At 42.1% G+C, this 16,006-nt stretch overlaps 1 protein-coding gene across 2 annotated transcripts in view; it reads left to right on the top strand.

Moving 5' to 3' along the window:
* DPP6 (dipeptidyl peptidase like 6) overlaps window positions 1-16,006 on the top strand; it is a 607,069-nt gene that overhangs the window by 463,655 nt on the left and 127,408 nt on the right. For both annotated transcript variants that reach the window (XM_065398031.1, XM_065398032.1), the window contains one exon: window positions 581-701. In XM_065398031.1, coding sequence (XP_065254103.1) covers window positions 581-701 — 121 coding nt within the window. The remainder of the gene's footprint in view (window positions 1-580; window positions 702-16,006) is intronic.

Here is a 16,006-nt window from a genome sequence, read left to right as displayed (position 1 = left end):
CACTTCCCCTCCTATTCAGGAGCACATGTCATTCTTGTAGCATCTACAGCCAGACCTTGCATTGAAATCATTATTTTAAAAGTATTTAATACACCATCAGCTATCTTTTAAGGAAACACATTCATCTGCAAACATGGAGAACCAGCCTTCTATGGCCAGTCAGGTCTCCACACTGCAATCATTCTGCAGACCACCAGTGGTCTATGCACCATGTTTCAGAAACTACTGGGAGGATATGGTATTTTTCACTTCTTGACCATAAGCTGCAGATCATTGCTGTTTAACTGCCATAATTCAATATCTAAAGTGATGACAATATTTTAGTAATGAGTGAAGAAATACTTGTTTGTCAGGCCAGACCCACAACGGATTCTGTTAAAGTCAATGGAACTATACTAACTTAAATCAGCTGAGGAGCTTGCAGTATAGTTGATAAAAGGCTTTGGGGTCCTTTTTGTTAAAAGTTGCTGTAGAAATGTGATCGATCACCATGTACTGCTGATTGTTGTGAAAGCAATCACTATTTTATAATGAACTCCCTGCTTAACCATGTTCTCTTTTCTTTTTCCCTTCAAATTAGATATTTATCTTTGAGAATAACATCTATTACTGTGCTCATGTGGGGAAACAAGCCATCCGAGTGGTCTCCACTGGAAAGGAAGGTGTTATTTTCAATGGCCTCAACGACTGGCTGTATGAAGGTAGGACACAATATTGAAGGCTGCAGTTAGTTATGCGTTTAAGCTCTAGATTTGCAGTACGGGGTAAAATTAGAAGTGAAACATTTGAGTTCTCAGGACTATGGCCCATTAGTTGGAAATTCAGCTGTTCCAACACTTATCTTAAGTGCTGAACTGGGAATAATGTGAGAGGATGTAAGAATTGTATTTTCCAGGGCTTCCCCCCTGCTTCAAGGGTGATAAATCACAGGGTGTTAATGAATAGAACTGTTTCATTATGTAATGGCACCTGCAATAACTCAAGGTTTCCATCAGAAGAGCTTATTTTTTAATCACAGTAAGTGGCAGACGTGTGTGTGGGGAAGGGGTTGGGGGGCTAAGGGTGAGAAGTTAACAAAAAAACTGCTCTGATTTAAACTTCTAGAACCAGGTGCTCTGGCCCTTTTGTACCGGGCAGGTAGCTAGACCAGGTAGCACAAAGAAGCTGGAAGCTGTGCAGAACTCGGTAGCTGAGAATTTCCCTGGCATGGGGAAGTCCTCAGCAGGCACAGAACCAGTGCAGTTGACTCCTACTCCACATAATGGTCCTGTAAGGGCAGGAGGGCCATAGCTAATACAATGTTGTGCACCTGCTATTCTCAGCTGGCAGATGTCCCCTTGTGTGCCACTGCTAGGTGGCATAGTGTAGAGCAGCCCCTAGGCTATTCTACACTGTGTCAAAGCTAAGGCTGGTAAGGAACTGGCCTCAAGAACCAGAAAACTAAAACCAGCCCTTTTGCAGTCATCACTCCCAAAGACTCAGGGCCCTCAATTATTCACACACATCAGTGGAAGTGTTTGCTACTCATTTGTCATTGTTTTTGATGTTTAAATGTACGTTGAAGCTGAAATACTTATGCATCACAGCATACTAAATATTTTCCCTGTAATGAGACAAGGTGGGTGAGGTAATAGCTTTTATTGTCCCAAATTCTGTTGGTGAGAGAGACAAGCTTCCGAGATTTCACTGAGCTCTGTGTCTCTCTAATACCTGAAGATAAACATGGCTACAACGACACAGCATACAACATTTTCCCTGTAAAGCATTTTGCAGTTAGTCGGAGTGGCTGATGGGATGTTGCGAAATGCTAATTTAATCTAATTTTTGCTAAAGAGATGAGGTTTCCTTGTTGTGACTCTGTAGGTCAAGTGTACATGTCAGTATCTCTGTTTTGCTGATAAACAGCATTTAGTACATAAGGTCTTCTCAGAGTGTGCTGCACACAGGGCATAATGCTGACAGAAAGAGTTTATCATGTCAGTGAACTGCAAGTGATCAAGCTAGTACACAGTGATGTATTAACATTGTGTTATGCTGAAATACATTTTTATTCAATTACTGGATTGCTCAGTTTATTTCTTAGATGACATTGACTTTCAGTTTTGTCCTTTGTAAAAAAATGTCTTGTTAAAACCGTGTTAATTTACTGATTAAAATAAGTGATTCTGTGATCAAATACAATGTAAATATACAGGGCCTGATTCTACAACCCTTACACTGAATAGCACTTACAAAATAAGTAACCCCATTGAAAGTGCTGCTCAGTGTGAGTAAGGGTTGCAGAATCAGGTCCACAGTATCCATTTATTTCTTGGTAATTTCATTGTTATACGATGATCATACTTAAGCCTTTTGTCTGTGATGCTAACAGTGTCACAGACTATGTGGCTGAAAACAGTTTACATTTGAATAATAGAGTGACCAGTCCCCACGAGAAGGGTAGAGAAGTGTCCAAAGCAAAAGCCCAGATACAAACACCCCCTGAGTTTTGAGGTGGAGTTCAGAATCAGAGTTTTGCAGGCTGGACCTGTCTCTCTGGCCTAGCTCATAGGCCCCACACTCCTCAGGGAATTGTCAGCAGGAGAACCAGGGAACAGAGAGCTCTGTAAACCTTTGGAGCTCTGGATGGCCTCTAGTTCCCAGCTGGTCTCCATAAGTGAGCTCCCTTCCACATCGCAGCATCCCCCAGGCTTCCTAACTTGATTCCCAGTCTTCCCATGAGCCTGATGTGGTCTCCACTGGGTTCTACAGATTTAAAAAGTCTGTAGGAGGCAACGCTGGGACTGGAAGTAGGAATCAAGATATTGATTGCTGGGGAGCAGAGAACTGTTGACTGGGTGAAACCAAATGGACAGTAAGCAAGCAGGAGGGCTACAGGATTTGGTGTGGCCAAGGCCAGGCTGTGGAGCTCAGGAGCCCTGTAGGCACACTGAATTTGGGGTCGGTGGGAAGTCCAGAGGAACTTAGGAGCTCAGTAGTGCTAAAGGAATCACCAGGACCAGTGGAAGTTGGAGTCCAGGAATGAAATCCTGGCCCTATTGAAGTCAATGGGAGTTTTAACATGAGTTTCAGTGGAGCCAGGATTTACCCTAGCTGCCTGCATTGTGCTGTGCTGTTATATCCCTGCTGATGGCGGCCACCTTCCCACTATTAATATGTGCTCTGCGGTACTGCCTCTCTCTAAGAATGAGCCAAACCAAAACCTTCAATCCAAACATGCCTGAATGAGAAGCTAATTGAAATCTGGGCAAAGATCTAACTTTTGCATCTCAGGATCATCTCTTAGTGCTCTGCCTTTTTCACGGGTTCCTATAGCAATGTCTCCCCCACCTCACCTGTGTAGACAGACCTGATATTCATACCATATTCATAGTTGTTTGTGCTGTTAACATCTCAGCAAGTTCTTGAGGTGGATTCTGAACATATTCAAAGATCTCGCTCCATCTATGCAAATATATGCACCATATAGTCAGAGAATGAGCTACAGTGAAGGCTGCAGTATTGGCATAACGAATGAGAGTGTTTTCCTTTTCTCTTTTGTGTTCTTGTTGTCACTGATGTTTATGACCTCTGATAATGTTAGCAGCTGAGGCTCTACTGAGCAGTTATTTGGGTTACGGTTACAATTTATGACCTATTTAGTACCTTCTCCAAATGCAGTACAAAAAACTTCCCAAATTTCAAATTTAAAGAGTAGGATTATAAAAACCTTTTACAGGTAGTCTGTAACTATGTGCTATCAAAATCCCTACTGTCCTTTCTCAGAGCTGTTTTGCATATTAGGCTATGCAAATTACAGCCCCAGCGGTGCTATCTATTGGTGTGCCCCTGCTACTGGTTAATACAAATGACAGCCCCCAGAGGGACCATTTTTCTTCATAACATGATTGCTTTTGTCACGATAAAATAGGTACTATTAGTATTAATCAGATGGTTTTGGTAAATCCAGAAGCAGAAGCAGCTTTAGAGTGGATGTGAAGGTTTGTTTTTTTCCCCCTATAAACATGCAGAAATTCATTGTGATTCACGTTAAGCATTTGCTTTTGTAAATCTGCCAAAGGGGAAAAACTTTCTTCAAGGTACTTATGCTGAACTGTTGAGTCTTGATAATATAGTGAAAAACATTTCAAATCAATCAGAGCTGATGTAGCAGCTTAATCTACTTAGTGCATTTAGCTGGAAGGTTGTAGGCTGATACATAGATTACTATAACATGAAAGGCTAGATTAAGCATGGTTTTTATAAAGCTAAAATAAACATGTCTAGTGCTTTCGTATAGTCTGATATAACTTTTTTCTGCCATGCTGCTTACATGTCTAATGTAAAAATGAAGTTATAGCATAGAAGAAAGAGAACAGATCCATGGAGTCATTCCAGGTATCTATGTTGGATGCCCTTTGAGAGTCCTGGGGCTGTAAACAAGCTATGTATATAAATGAGTATATAACCTGTCACTATAGAATGGTGTAGTTTGTTATGCATGACCACTGTCAGTTTGTGTGTGTGTTAGAAACAGTGAAATTTAAAGATAATTTTTAAAATAAATAGAGGCATGATTGAAAGTGTTTTCTGTGAAATGGAGTGCTGTTTTGACAAAAGCATTGTACACTTCCATAAAAAACGTAGTGAATTTTAGAATGCATTGCACTCATGCATTTTGTTATAACACACTCTGACAGCCAAACCTAATATTCTCACCCTCATTGTTATTAATGTCTCTTCATAACTGTCAAAATTCTGAACACCTGAACGTATTGTCCAGAGGTCTTGGTAGGTCAGAGGACGGGGGGTCATGAGACCTAGACTCTGTTCTTGGGTCAGATTACCCGTGTGACCTTGGAAAAGTCACAACCTCCTTGAACCTCTGTTTCCTCACTTGAAAACAAAGAGGTAAAAATATTTCACAATCTCACATGTTGTGAGGCTAAAAAATACTTAATTGTTCTGAAGTGCTGAGATACTGTGTTGCTAAGAACCATAGAAAGACCTATGAATAAATACATGCCTACACACTACTGCAGTGCCTATAATGAACAGTTTGTGGTGTGTAAGTACTGTAGTTCAGGCCCAGTATACAAAGCACCAGAGAAGTTACACCGAATAAAAAGAAGTTTATCATAAAATCACTACCTTACCTTCTTTAGCCAGTCTATAACCACAGTGTTCTCTAGAAGTTGGAGTCACTTTGTGCTGCTAGATGTGTTGCCTCCTACTGCTTGGAGAACATGAGGTGATTTAAAAGAGACAAGGTAATGTACCAACTTCTGTTGGTGGAAGGGACAAGCTTTCAACCTTCATAGAGCTCTTCCTCGGGCCACTTTAAAACATGAACTTCATTCATTTGTTGGCCATGTTCTGCAAGAGTGGAGGCACGGACTTTATTTAGGCTCTTATCTAGGTCTACCCTGTTTATATACCATCAAACTGAGCACTTCCTTTTTGTTTTTTGTGTACATTTCCTTGGATATAAAAAGTAGCCCCTCACAAAGTGACAGAAGCTGCTTTGTGAGTTGATATATAAGGCAGCGTGACAGAGTATACCCGGCCTTTGCGGCTGCACACAGGAAGCCCTGCAGTTCTACCATATCCAGACCCAGGAAAGGAGGTTGTCCAAGCCTGCTTAAGGAGGCAGCCAATCAGAGCCCAACAGGCTCAGATAAAAGGAGCTGTGGGACCTTAGCAGTTCAATTCCTGGTGGGGACCAGAAGGGCGAGGAAGTGTGCTCCTCTCTGGGCCAACAGATCTTGAGGGACAACCAGGGTGTTTCTGGCTGCATTTGCTTAAGCCTGGTTTGCAGGGAGAGAGGACTAAAGTACCTTAGCCCTGAGGTAAGGATGAAGATAAATGGGGCCAGATAGGAGGAGGCCCAGGGAACTCTCAGCAATGAACTGAAATCAAGCGGTGCATAGCTGCTATTTATATGGTGCCAGCCACAGGTAAAGTGGCGTAAACCCCAGGTAGGAGACAGGCCTTATTTTGGAGACAGAATAAAGGGCCAAATTTAAAGGGCTGAAGACCCTAGTGAGGGCAAATAGGCTGTTATTTTTTGGCCTCTTTAATATCCTGGAAGGGATTCATTTGGACTTTGTGACGCAGCCAGAGGCCCAAGCCATGAAAGACCCACTAAAGTCAGCTGGCAGCCTGCAGATGGCACCAGGGACCAGATGAGGTCTACAGTACCACACACAGCCACTAGGAGGTGCTCAAGAGGTGAGTGCTGCCCATTACATGCAGACTATGTGATTTTTATGGACCTTGTTTTCCATCTGGAAAAAAATAGATGTTGAGTTTCTTCCTCATCTGGTGTGGCTGTCAAAGGGGATGATCAAGCAGGAAGTTGACCTGTGAGTCTGTCATCCAGAAACTGACATCCTCAAGTAGACAGATTTGTGTTGCCTCAACTTTAAAGCTAGCCCTGATTTTCTGATTACAACACCATGTTATTGGTGTTTGTCCTAATTGTGAGAAAGGGACCACCATATCTGCGGCACTGGGCAGCAACAGCATCTTAAATATCAATCTCTTACAGACTTTTATGCAATAAAAGATATTTGTATCCACAATTTACAATTGAACCTCTGTTCTTTTGTTGAGCTTCACACAAAGCAAGTGTTGTTATATTTTATTTTTGTCTAGCAGGGTAGAGAGCAAAAAAAAAAGAAATGAAAAGAGATTATTTTACTCAGCAGTGACCTTTACATAGCCTCATAATCCACAGTTTGCATCGAATGTTATTGCTAGATACTGTAATGTGACTTTGCAGTGACACCTGGTGGGAGAGGCCAGGATGTCATCCTCATTAAGACTAAATATCTTATAACCGTACAAAAATTTGCTGCAAGGTATTGTAAAATAGTCCCAATGTCTGCCCTCAGATACTTCTATGCAATTCCCCCTGAACGCGTGGCAACTGCATATACACAGCTGCTGGCAGAATCTTGCCTGTGTAATTATGCACCCTTTCCTGACTTTAAAAAGACAATGCAGGATGTAATTATGAAAAGTCTTCCTCCATAATTTAATCAACACCTTGCAAAAATTAGAGTATATTAAATCATGTATTGTTATATTAGAGGTGCAGTGCTTCACAGTATCTGCCAAGTCATATAGTGTTTACTTTGAGGAGCATCTTTTATACTTTTCACATTTTAAGTACCTGAAGTAGATATATTTCCCTTCTTAGTATAGACTGGTGTCAAATGAAGTATTAATACAGGAGTCTTGTAAGGTCTTGACATTGACAGCATGATAGATACAGGAACGTTATTAGAGTCTGCTGAAAATATTATCTTCATTTGTCTGTTTCTATGACTTTTAACATTATAATATTAGAACCGTGAGTCCCTCTTACCTGAAACTGAGAACTTTCACAGTCAGTTTATGCATGAAGTTGAAGAAGAGTCAAGCTCGACGACAGCTGTAAGTGAATTACTCTTAAATTCCTGCTAGGTGTCGCCTGAGAAAGAAAACGGACATTGTAATATTTCACACTAAAAGGTAAACCATAGCCAATAAATAGTAACCACACAGTGTGATGGGGCAAGTGAAGGAAGAAGAATTAGCCTGAGTCATCTCTGATGAATTATTCTCCAAAGGAGTGTCTGTCAAAAGTGTGTGAACCTTAATAGCCAGGGCTCCAGAGACAAGGAGAACACAGCCCCTGTGGGAATATCAAATGTAGCAAGATAATCCATTTTGAGAATGCATGCTATGAGTCATTGGTTCCACAAGGGCAATAAATGGCAAGATTTTTGAATACCTTAATTTCTTTACTCACCCAGAGCACTCTTCACCGTGGGAGATGTAGAAATTCCACAGATCTTCCTCTAGCATAAGGAGGCAACCATGACACTGGGCCCTTTGAGTTTGTGCTTGAAGGTACCCCCAGTATGCCACAGAGTATGCGTCACACCTGGAAATCACCAGATTGCAAGAGATTTGATACCTAATGAACAGGGATGTTTTGTCATGCTGTCTTAATAATGTCAATTTAGTTCCAGGGGAGTTGCAAAGAATTCAGCCCATACTGTTTTATAGCTGCTTATTGAGTGGCTGACTGTTGGGGTATGGTCGAGGGCCTACATTTTCCATCTTTCTCTATGGCAGCAAAAATATAGCACTGCTGGAATGATATTCTCGGAAAGCTTAAATACAAAGTTTCCCCATGTTGTATGGGGGCATTATGTCAGATACATACCCATCATTAGGTTTATGTCACTACAGCAGCAATTTAGCACTTGGGGCAGATTACTCACATTTACTAGGACCCTACTCATCAGTTGAATTACTTGTAAGGTAAGGTACTAGTGAATGTGAAAGAGGATGGCTGTAACAACAAGTGGGAATGGCAGATTAGTTCTCACCTCAAGCACAGGTTTGAGGTGGGTGCCTCCTACTGTAAAGAATTCTGTTTCAGGGAAGATTGATCAGATTTGGGACAATCTTTCCAAAGCATCATGCACCATACTATTACTGGAGGGAAAAGGCAACTCAGTCTTCACAAATCAAATTTCATCCAGTCATGCAATCAAAGATTCTTGATGCATCGGAAGTTCCTCGTTCAATTTGATGCACGGGGTAAACTTCAGTTGTCAAGGTGAGTTCTGCATTATGGATTGCATCAGATAGATGGATGGGCTCCTTGTCGTTCTCAGCTGGTTAAAGCCAGTGAAGGCTGTTTGGGCCATTTACCAGTCCAGACTGTGAATGCCTGCATGGAAAACAGAAAACTCCTGAAGAATTTTAAACATGCTATTACCTGGTCCTTCCTCAAAAAATAGCACTGGTCAGCAACAGCCTTACCAACTTCAGCCCTTTTCTGGGGAAGGTCATTTGGAAAGTGGTTGCTTGCCAGCTCAAGCTCTAACTGTCACAGAGATTTTTTGGATTCCCATCATTTGTGCTTCAAGAGTGACTTTTGGAATGAAAATAGCATGATTGGCCATTCAGTGATCTCAGGGCATGGACAGAGGCCAGACGTCCATGCTGATATCACTAGATCTGTCTGCAGACATTAGTGCTGCCAGTAAAGAGGTATTCAACTAATGAACCTAGTGAAGAGTATTGCTTTGGGATAGCTCACTCCTTCCTTTCATTGAGGTCTCAGAGACTGGGGCTTTGCCTCCAAAAGAACCCCAAGCTGTAGAAACTCTGATGTCAGCATTATGCTAATCACCTTTTCTATTTTCCTTTATTGTCCTAGCATGGGACAGAGATAAGGACCGATTGAAACCCATCTGACTTAGACTCAGTCCAAATATGGCAGAAGCTTTGCTGGACTTGCAATGACAAAGTTTGTTCAATGAACTGAGGGTGTTTTCTCACGGGGCGTGCCAGTATAGTTAAGGTTGACGAGACTTTTCTGTTTAAAGGATGTCTTTTCTCAGTGCTCTAAAATCTGTGTGGATACTCAGATTGCCTTGGAATTCGGTGTTCCTCATGGGAGTGCGGGGTATGGGTAAGAGATCCAAATGTGGGGTAATTTAACCAAGGGATTCCTGAGATACAGCCCCCCAAATAAACAGCTTTTCTAAGGGTATATTCTGTCAATGTTCTTTTGCCTACACCTAGAGATCCAGCCATGGCCCTGAACCTGGCACAAAGATCTCACTCGCTTGAGCGTTACCTCCAGAGAGTGCATGGCACCCACTAGCCCTTTGGGGAGCAAAATTCAGAACAGTATTAGAAACGACTTTGACTCTCCTGCTAGACTCTTGAGTAAGGGTCAGCCAAATAGGTCACGCTTAGAGCGAGGTTAAGAGGATTTGTAGGTGGAAAGCTTGCACTGCAGGTGGGTACCTCAGAAGAATAAGCAGTAAGCCTTTGATTCTGAGCTCACCCAGCCAGTGACAATTTGAGACTCACCTTGGGCAGAAATCTGGGAAAGGCTGGAAGGCATATTGCTAAAATCTGTCTGGGATTTTTTTGGGGGGTGGGAGAGGCAGGTCAATGTAATCAAAGTATTTTTGTACAAAAAAAATTAGACATGCAAATGCTTGCTTTCAGGGGGGGCATTTTTGAGGGGGAGGAGTGGGGGAATAGGGGTGAAAGGGGTTTGGGCTGCATCCAGGGGAGGGGGGATAAATGGGGGTGGGTTGTGTGGGAGGTCAGAGGCATTGGTGGCTCAGGGGAGGGACATTGGGAAGGAAACCTGGGGGGAGTGGCAGAGGGGCTGGAGGCGCCTCTCAGTCCCACATTCTCCCCTTCTGTGTGAGCCAGTATCTGGGACCCCTCTAGGGGAATCTGAGCCCCACTCCCTGTTTCCCCTCATGTGAGCTGGGATATGGGGGTCCCTTGCCTCTCTTGGGGTTTCTAAGCCCTGCTCCTGGCCCCTCTGTGTGTGTGACAGGATCTGGGGGACATATGGGGATCAGACCCCCTCTCCATGCCCCCCTCCTGTGAGTCACATTCTTTACTCCCTCATGTGAGCTAGGATCTGGGCCCCAGGGGGCATCTGAATTGTGTATGTTGTGTCAGTAGCAAGGTACTAGGATCTTCTTGCCATGGGTATTGTCAGTAGTGAGGTGGAATGTGAGAGCAGTCTGTGGATTTAGCAGTGGGTGCAGAAAGTTTAGATTTAGGTGGCATGTTCAAGTGTGAAGGGGTTGTAAAAGGGTATGAAGTGGTTGTTAAATTCCAGAAGTGGTATCTGTTGAGCGAGTAGGCTCAGTGTTAGAGCGTAGGGCAGGTGCAGGTAGCGCCTGTCCATTACAGTGAAAAGGCAGAGTGGGAGTGTGTGTGTTATGGGTGTATTCGGTTAAGGTTGCGTGGCCATTTACCTGACCTCTGTATTTCCTGGTTTTCAGAAGTTTGAGTTTTGCTAAACTCAGTGTTCTGGAATGGCAAGAACTTTCACTGTCTAACGCTGTGTTAATGAAGTTTTTGCCATTTAATTATCTGAATGGTTTGTAGTCTTGGGATTTTATTGGTTTCTGCTCTGTCTCTGGACATTGCAAGAACAGCGTTAGCCAGGAATGATGTCCTTCATCTTTGACTGGCCAAAAGATTGTGGTCATTGCTCTTGGGTACAAGCCTTTGCAGGTTAATCTATGCCTTTGTCATCTTAAAGTTGGACTATTGCAACAACTCTACCATTGAATACCCTCCAAGTCTACTCAGAGTTTGTGACTATCCACTTGTGAGGCAGATTAAACCAAGATCATCTTACGCTTCTACAGCATACATTCTGCTGGATACCGGTTCACTCTGGGATGAAATTAAAGGTCACATCTTAAATGGGCTGAACTCCAGCTGTCTTAGAAACTGCCTTCCACTGTACCCAGTTATGACAGCTAATTTGGAGGCCGTGTTTTGGCTAGATTCCTCTTGAGTGCAGCTCAAGGGAACGAGGGCAGGTTGTTGTCGGGGGCAGACCCTCCTCCCTGGAATTCTGTCCCTCCAGAAAGAGTCTGTATCTCAGCCTGGCTGCATTCAAGGTGAGATTTAAAATGAATCTTTCCAATTGGGCTCTCCTAGTCAACCGTCTAGATGTTACCCTCCTTCTTGAGTCTCTTCAAGGAAAATGAGTCAGCTACTGCAGAAAGGCACGGAGTAGGTGCTCTTCATTCTCATGGTATTTGGCTCTTCATAAATGGTTTATACTGTGCCTAGGTATCACAGTGATAGGAGCTTTGTAAATATTTGCAGCAATAACAGAAATAGTATCAGCATATACTGCTGCTGCTATCCAGAAGTGCCAGTATTTTGGTGTTTTGAAGCAAACATAGCATTGACTGCTTTAGTTGCTGCAATTTAAGAGCAAGTCTGTTTAGCTGTTTGATTAAGCAGGTCACTGAACTTGTTATGGACATCCCGGGCATTAAAATAGGATGTATCATGTCACATACAAGAGGCTGAATTCTTCCTAGATACATCAGTTTAAATCTAGAGTAACTCCACTGACTTCAGTGGATTTACTGTGGTGTAACTGACACAGAATTTAACCCCCAAACCCTGATCGAGTCGCTTCTCCTTTGCAGTAGTATTACATTGTAACTTTAGTGGACTTAGCTCCTGGTTTACACCAGGGTAAAGGAGAATCAAACACATTGTGTTTGCAAATAATTAACCTCAGTAGATACCCATAGAATATCAGGATTGGAAGGGACCTCAGGACATCATCTAGTCCAACCCCCTGCTCAAAGCAGAACAAATCCCCAGAAAGTTTTTTACCCCAGTTCCCTAAATGGCCCCCTCAAGGATTGAGCTCACAACCCTGGGTTTAGCAGGCCACTGCTCAAACCACTGAGCTATCCCTCCCCCTGTTGTAATGCTTAAGTTAATTAAAAATATTCCCCAATATATGGTATTTAGATTAATCTCTGAAAGGTGAAAAATATACCTACATGTAGGTATTTGAAGTTAGTTAACATCTCATACAGTCAGAGAAGAATATTCCTGAAAAATGTAATGTTTAATGTTGCACAATATGACTATTTTGGGTTTCAGTTTGATTTTAATCTGTTTCTAATGTCACTTGTATTAGCCCCAGGTTGAATACAATACTCGACATTTCTGATGATGCTTTTATTTTTGATTAAAGAAATAATATACTAGCACATTTAAATATTACCAGCTAGATTTACTGGCTGTCATACTGGTCTAAGTCTGGAGTAACTCCATTGAAGTCAGTAGATTTCCTCTGGATTTACACCAGTGTAACTACAACAGAATTTTGTTCAAGTATAATGTTTATGCTCTCCATTCACTATAGCCATAGCTGCACAGGCTATGTTTTATACGTAGACATTATTCCTAGAAAAAGATGTATGACTGTTACATGCCACCTTGTGGTAAACTCACATAATTTTAGGAGTTTCATTTTTTCCCCCTGAATTGTCAAATATTTGATCTGAAGATGCTTGTAATAAAGCAGAATAACAACAATTGTATCCAGACTGGACCAGAAATTTGTTCGTGTTTTAAAAATACATGTGTGACACTATAAACATACAACATTTACATTGAAAAATGCTTTCCACTTATGATTTTTTTCTGCATATTGATTTTTTTAACACACTTTGATCCAAACCCCTCTGCAGGAGTTTGTGGGTGAAATACGCATTTGTCATGTTAGCTATTGAATAAATAAAATTGAGGCATTTCTATGTATAGAAAACTATTTCAGGTTATTTTAGAAGGTGTTATGGCTTCCTCTCTGCAATTAGACTCATGACAACTCAGAGGATTACAAACAGAGGGTAAAAGTAAAAATAAATGTATCCAAATTAAAACAGGTGAAGGCTATATGTGAGAGTAGGAAAATTTTGCTGAGGAGGGTGAAATTCACCAGAGAATTGACCTCCTCGTTTCTACTGTAAAGTCTGTAAAATCAAAAAAGCATCCAGAAATTATGATTGAGGTTGAAAAAAAAATCTATCAGCCCAAGGTTATGGAATTTGGACACACTATCCTTGCTACCAAAAAACAACAACGTAGAGCTTAAAGAGCTACATCTTGAAGTCCCCAATATCAAGCTAAAACATTCACAGGTCACAAAGTTTCTTTGAGTGGAAAGCCAGAGGTGGCAGTGACCTGTGAAATGTAAAAGGCAAAGTTACTATTGTATGTCATCTTGGGATCAGGTGTGGTCCTGCAAAGTTGAAATTGACTCTTTCCTCCTGCTGTGCTAAACTCCTAAACTTCCAACCATACTCTGCTGTGCTCTAAAATACAGAACAGTAGAGGCATTGAGATGACTGAGAAGTTTGGACGTTAGAGAGAATGTATATTATTCAAAGTGATCTGTACCAAAACCCACATGGAATTATTTGTTTCTATAGTGACTATAAAGTGACATTAACCAGGAGATGGAGGTGACTCAGTACCCTTTACCTACAACCAGCAGAACTGTTCAGGGTGCATGGATTGAAGCAGGCCCTTTCGCTGACACACCAGCAATAAATAACAGATAAAGCATCCAGAGATTATGTCCCCATCAATGCTCAATTAGGTTTATATTGCCATAAGTAACTACCATATGGCATAGCTTCCACACCAGCTGTTTTCCAGTCATCAGTGGATATTAGTCTACAAAGGACACTTGTGCAAAGTTATGTCAATGTTTAACAGTGATTAGAAAAAAGGAGAGAACTAACACATTTCAGAGGCTGTCTTAAAACATGTAGATTAGTATCCAATATAAGGGGCCAGATGTGGTCTGACTGCACCGAGTAGCTGTGAATCCATTTTAACTGGCTGGTTACACAGGGTATATGGCTGTTTTGTGTCACAAGATTGGTAACTGCAATGTAGTCCAAGAAGTCCATAGCCATATTTTTCAACTCACAAACCCACCATCCATCAAGTTGCATTTGCTGTGAATGCTGAGGGAATCCATCCAGCACTATCACCAGTGGAAGCTGATGTAAAAGATTCTGCCCTAAAATACGTGTAAAAGCTGCAGCCATTGCTTGGACATTTTAAATTACCACTGAAATATATTTTTACTGCATCCACAATGGTAAACCTCTGAACAGACTGAAATCTGAAAGGAGTTTTCACACACCAGCTTTTATTGTCCACTGATGTAGAGCCAGCGCAGCAGCTCCCAGAGTCAAGTGACATTGATGATTGTTAAGCCAATGCTGAAATGTCAACAGGCAGTCTCCAGCAGGAGGCCACTAGAGCCAAGGAAGAAGCCTCCTGTCCCCATACCCACCATCTAGGGTGACCAGATGTCCCGATTTTACAAGGACAGTCCCGATTTTGGGGACTTTTTCTTATATAGGCTCCTATTACCTCTCGCCCCCTGTCCTAATTTTTTACACTTGCTGTCTGGTCACTCTACCACCACCAGAGCCGACCTGATGCCCTGCTTTGGAGGTATTGCTCTGACTCTGCTTGGAAGTGGAATGGGGGCTATGCTGCCACTTTTGCCACATGTCCTCTCTGCTGCGGCGGTGGGCCCGGGGCCCCATATAGAGTGTGAGTAGGGCCCAGGTTCCTTTAATCCAGCCCTGCAGTGTGAGGTCTTAGTGCACTGTGACCAGTTATGCTTCCTGCTCATTCAGTCTGGTTCTCTCTCATGCTGACCAGCTTGGAGATCACTCTCTCCTCAGCACACCCATTTCGGCAAAATTATGCACAGACTAAACAAGAGGTTTTAGCTTCTTTTTTTTTGGTAATATGGCTGGAAAATTAGCGTAAATTCATCTCTGATCACAGACCATTTTAGGACCAAAAAAAAAAAAGATATTCTAGATCTAGCTGCATTGAGATGCTAATGGTGAGAAGTCTAAATGATGGTCCATTTGAATGATATCAGATAGCCCTTCAACACAAAATGCTGCTCTCTTTTTACCGTTGGACGATTCTGTGGCATACTGTTATGCATAAGGCACAAAACAACGTCTAGCTCTACATTGTTTTGGTCTAGTAGAGTGCAGTGCTGCTGACAGTGCCACTCTATGCTTGTGTAAATGCAGTTAGCCATAATGAATGCAGCTACATCCACCAAATGATTTCCTCTCGCCCTGTGCTCATAGGCCTAAATAAGGTAAATATGCAACAGGTGCAGCTAAAGCTCTAGCATGCATGATATATCACTATTCTGTTAGCAGCAGCATATTTCCGTCAGTGTGATATTCATGCCTGGGAGTAAATGTGTCAGAGGAGAAAATGGACACAAAGTTCATGAGTTATGGTCCTGTTTATATTTCCAGCCCAGGGCAAAAGTGTGTAGTATGATCAAATGCTGCTGCAGCTTTGTTTGACATGTATACATTCAGCATGGTATTAAAAGCTCACTACAGCGTAACAGCTTCATCACATCTCAGACCATATTTCTATTCACAAAATGCACTGTGCAGAAGGCAGTGCTGGGTTTTTTTCTTATTATTCTAATTAAGTTCCTTGTTCAGTGTTAGAAGAAAGTGGCTCCTTCTGAGATTATTTTTTTACTGTAATCATGTTAGAGGACGGGGCCCAGAACTCCGGGCCAGACAGAAGGGCTCAGAGAAACAGAGTCCTAGACACAGAGCAGGGGACAGGTCATGGAGACCTCAGT

Source organism: Emys orbicularis, chromosome 2, assembly GCF_028017835.1.
Source record: "Emys orbicularis isolate rEmyOrb1 chromosome 2, rEmyOrb1.hap1, whole genome shotgun sequence".
Taxonomy (NCBI): domain Eukaryota; kingdom Metazoa; phylum Chordata; order Testudines; family Emydidae; genus Emys; species Emys orbicularis.
The sequence above is the reverse complement of the archived record's forward strand: the minus strand, read 5'-3'. Positions and strand labels throughout refer to the sequence as shown.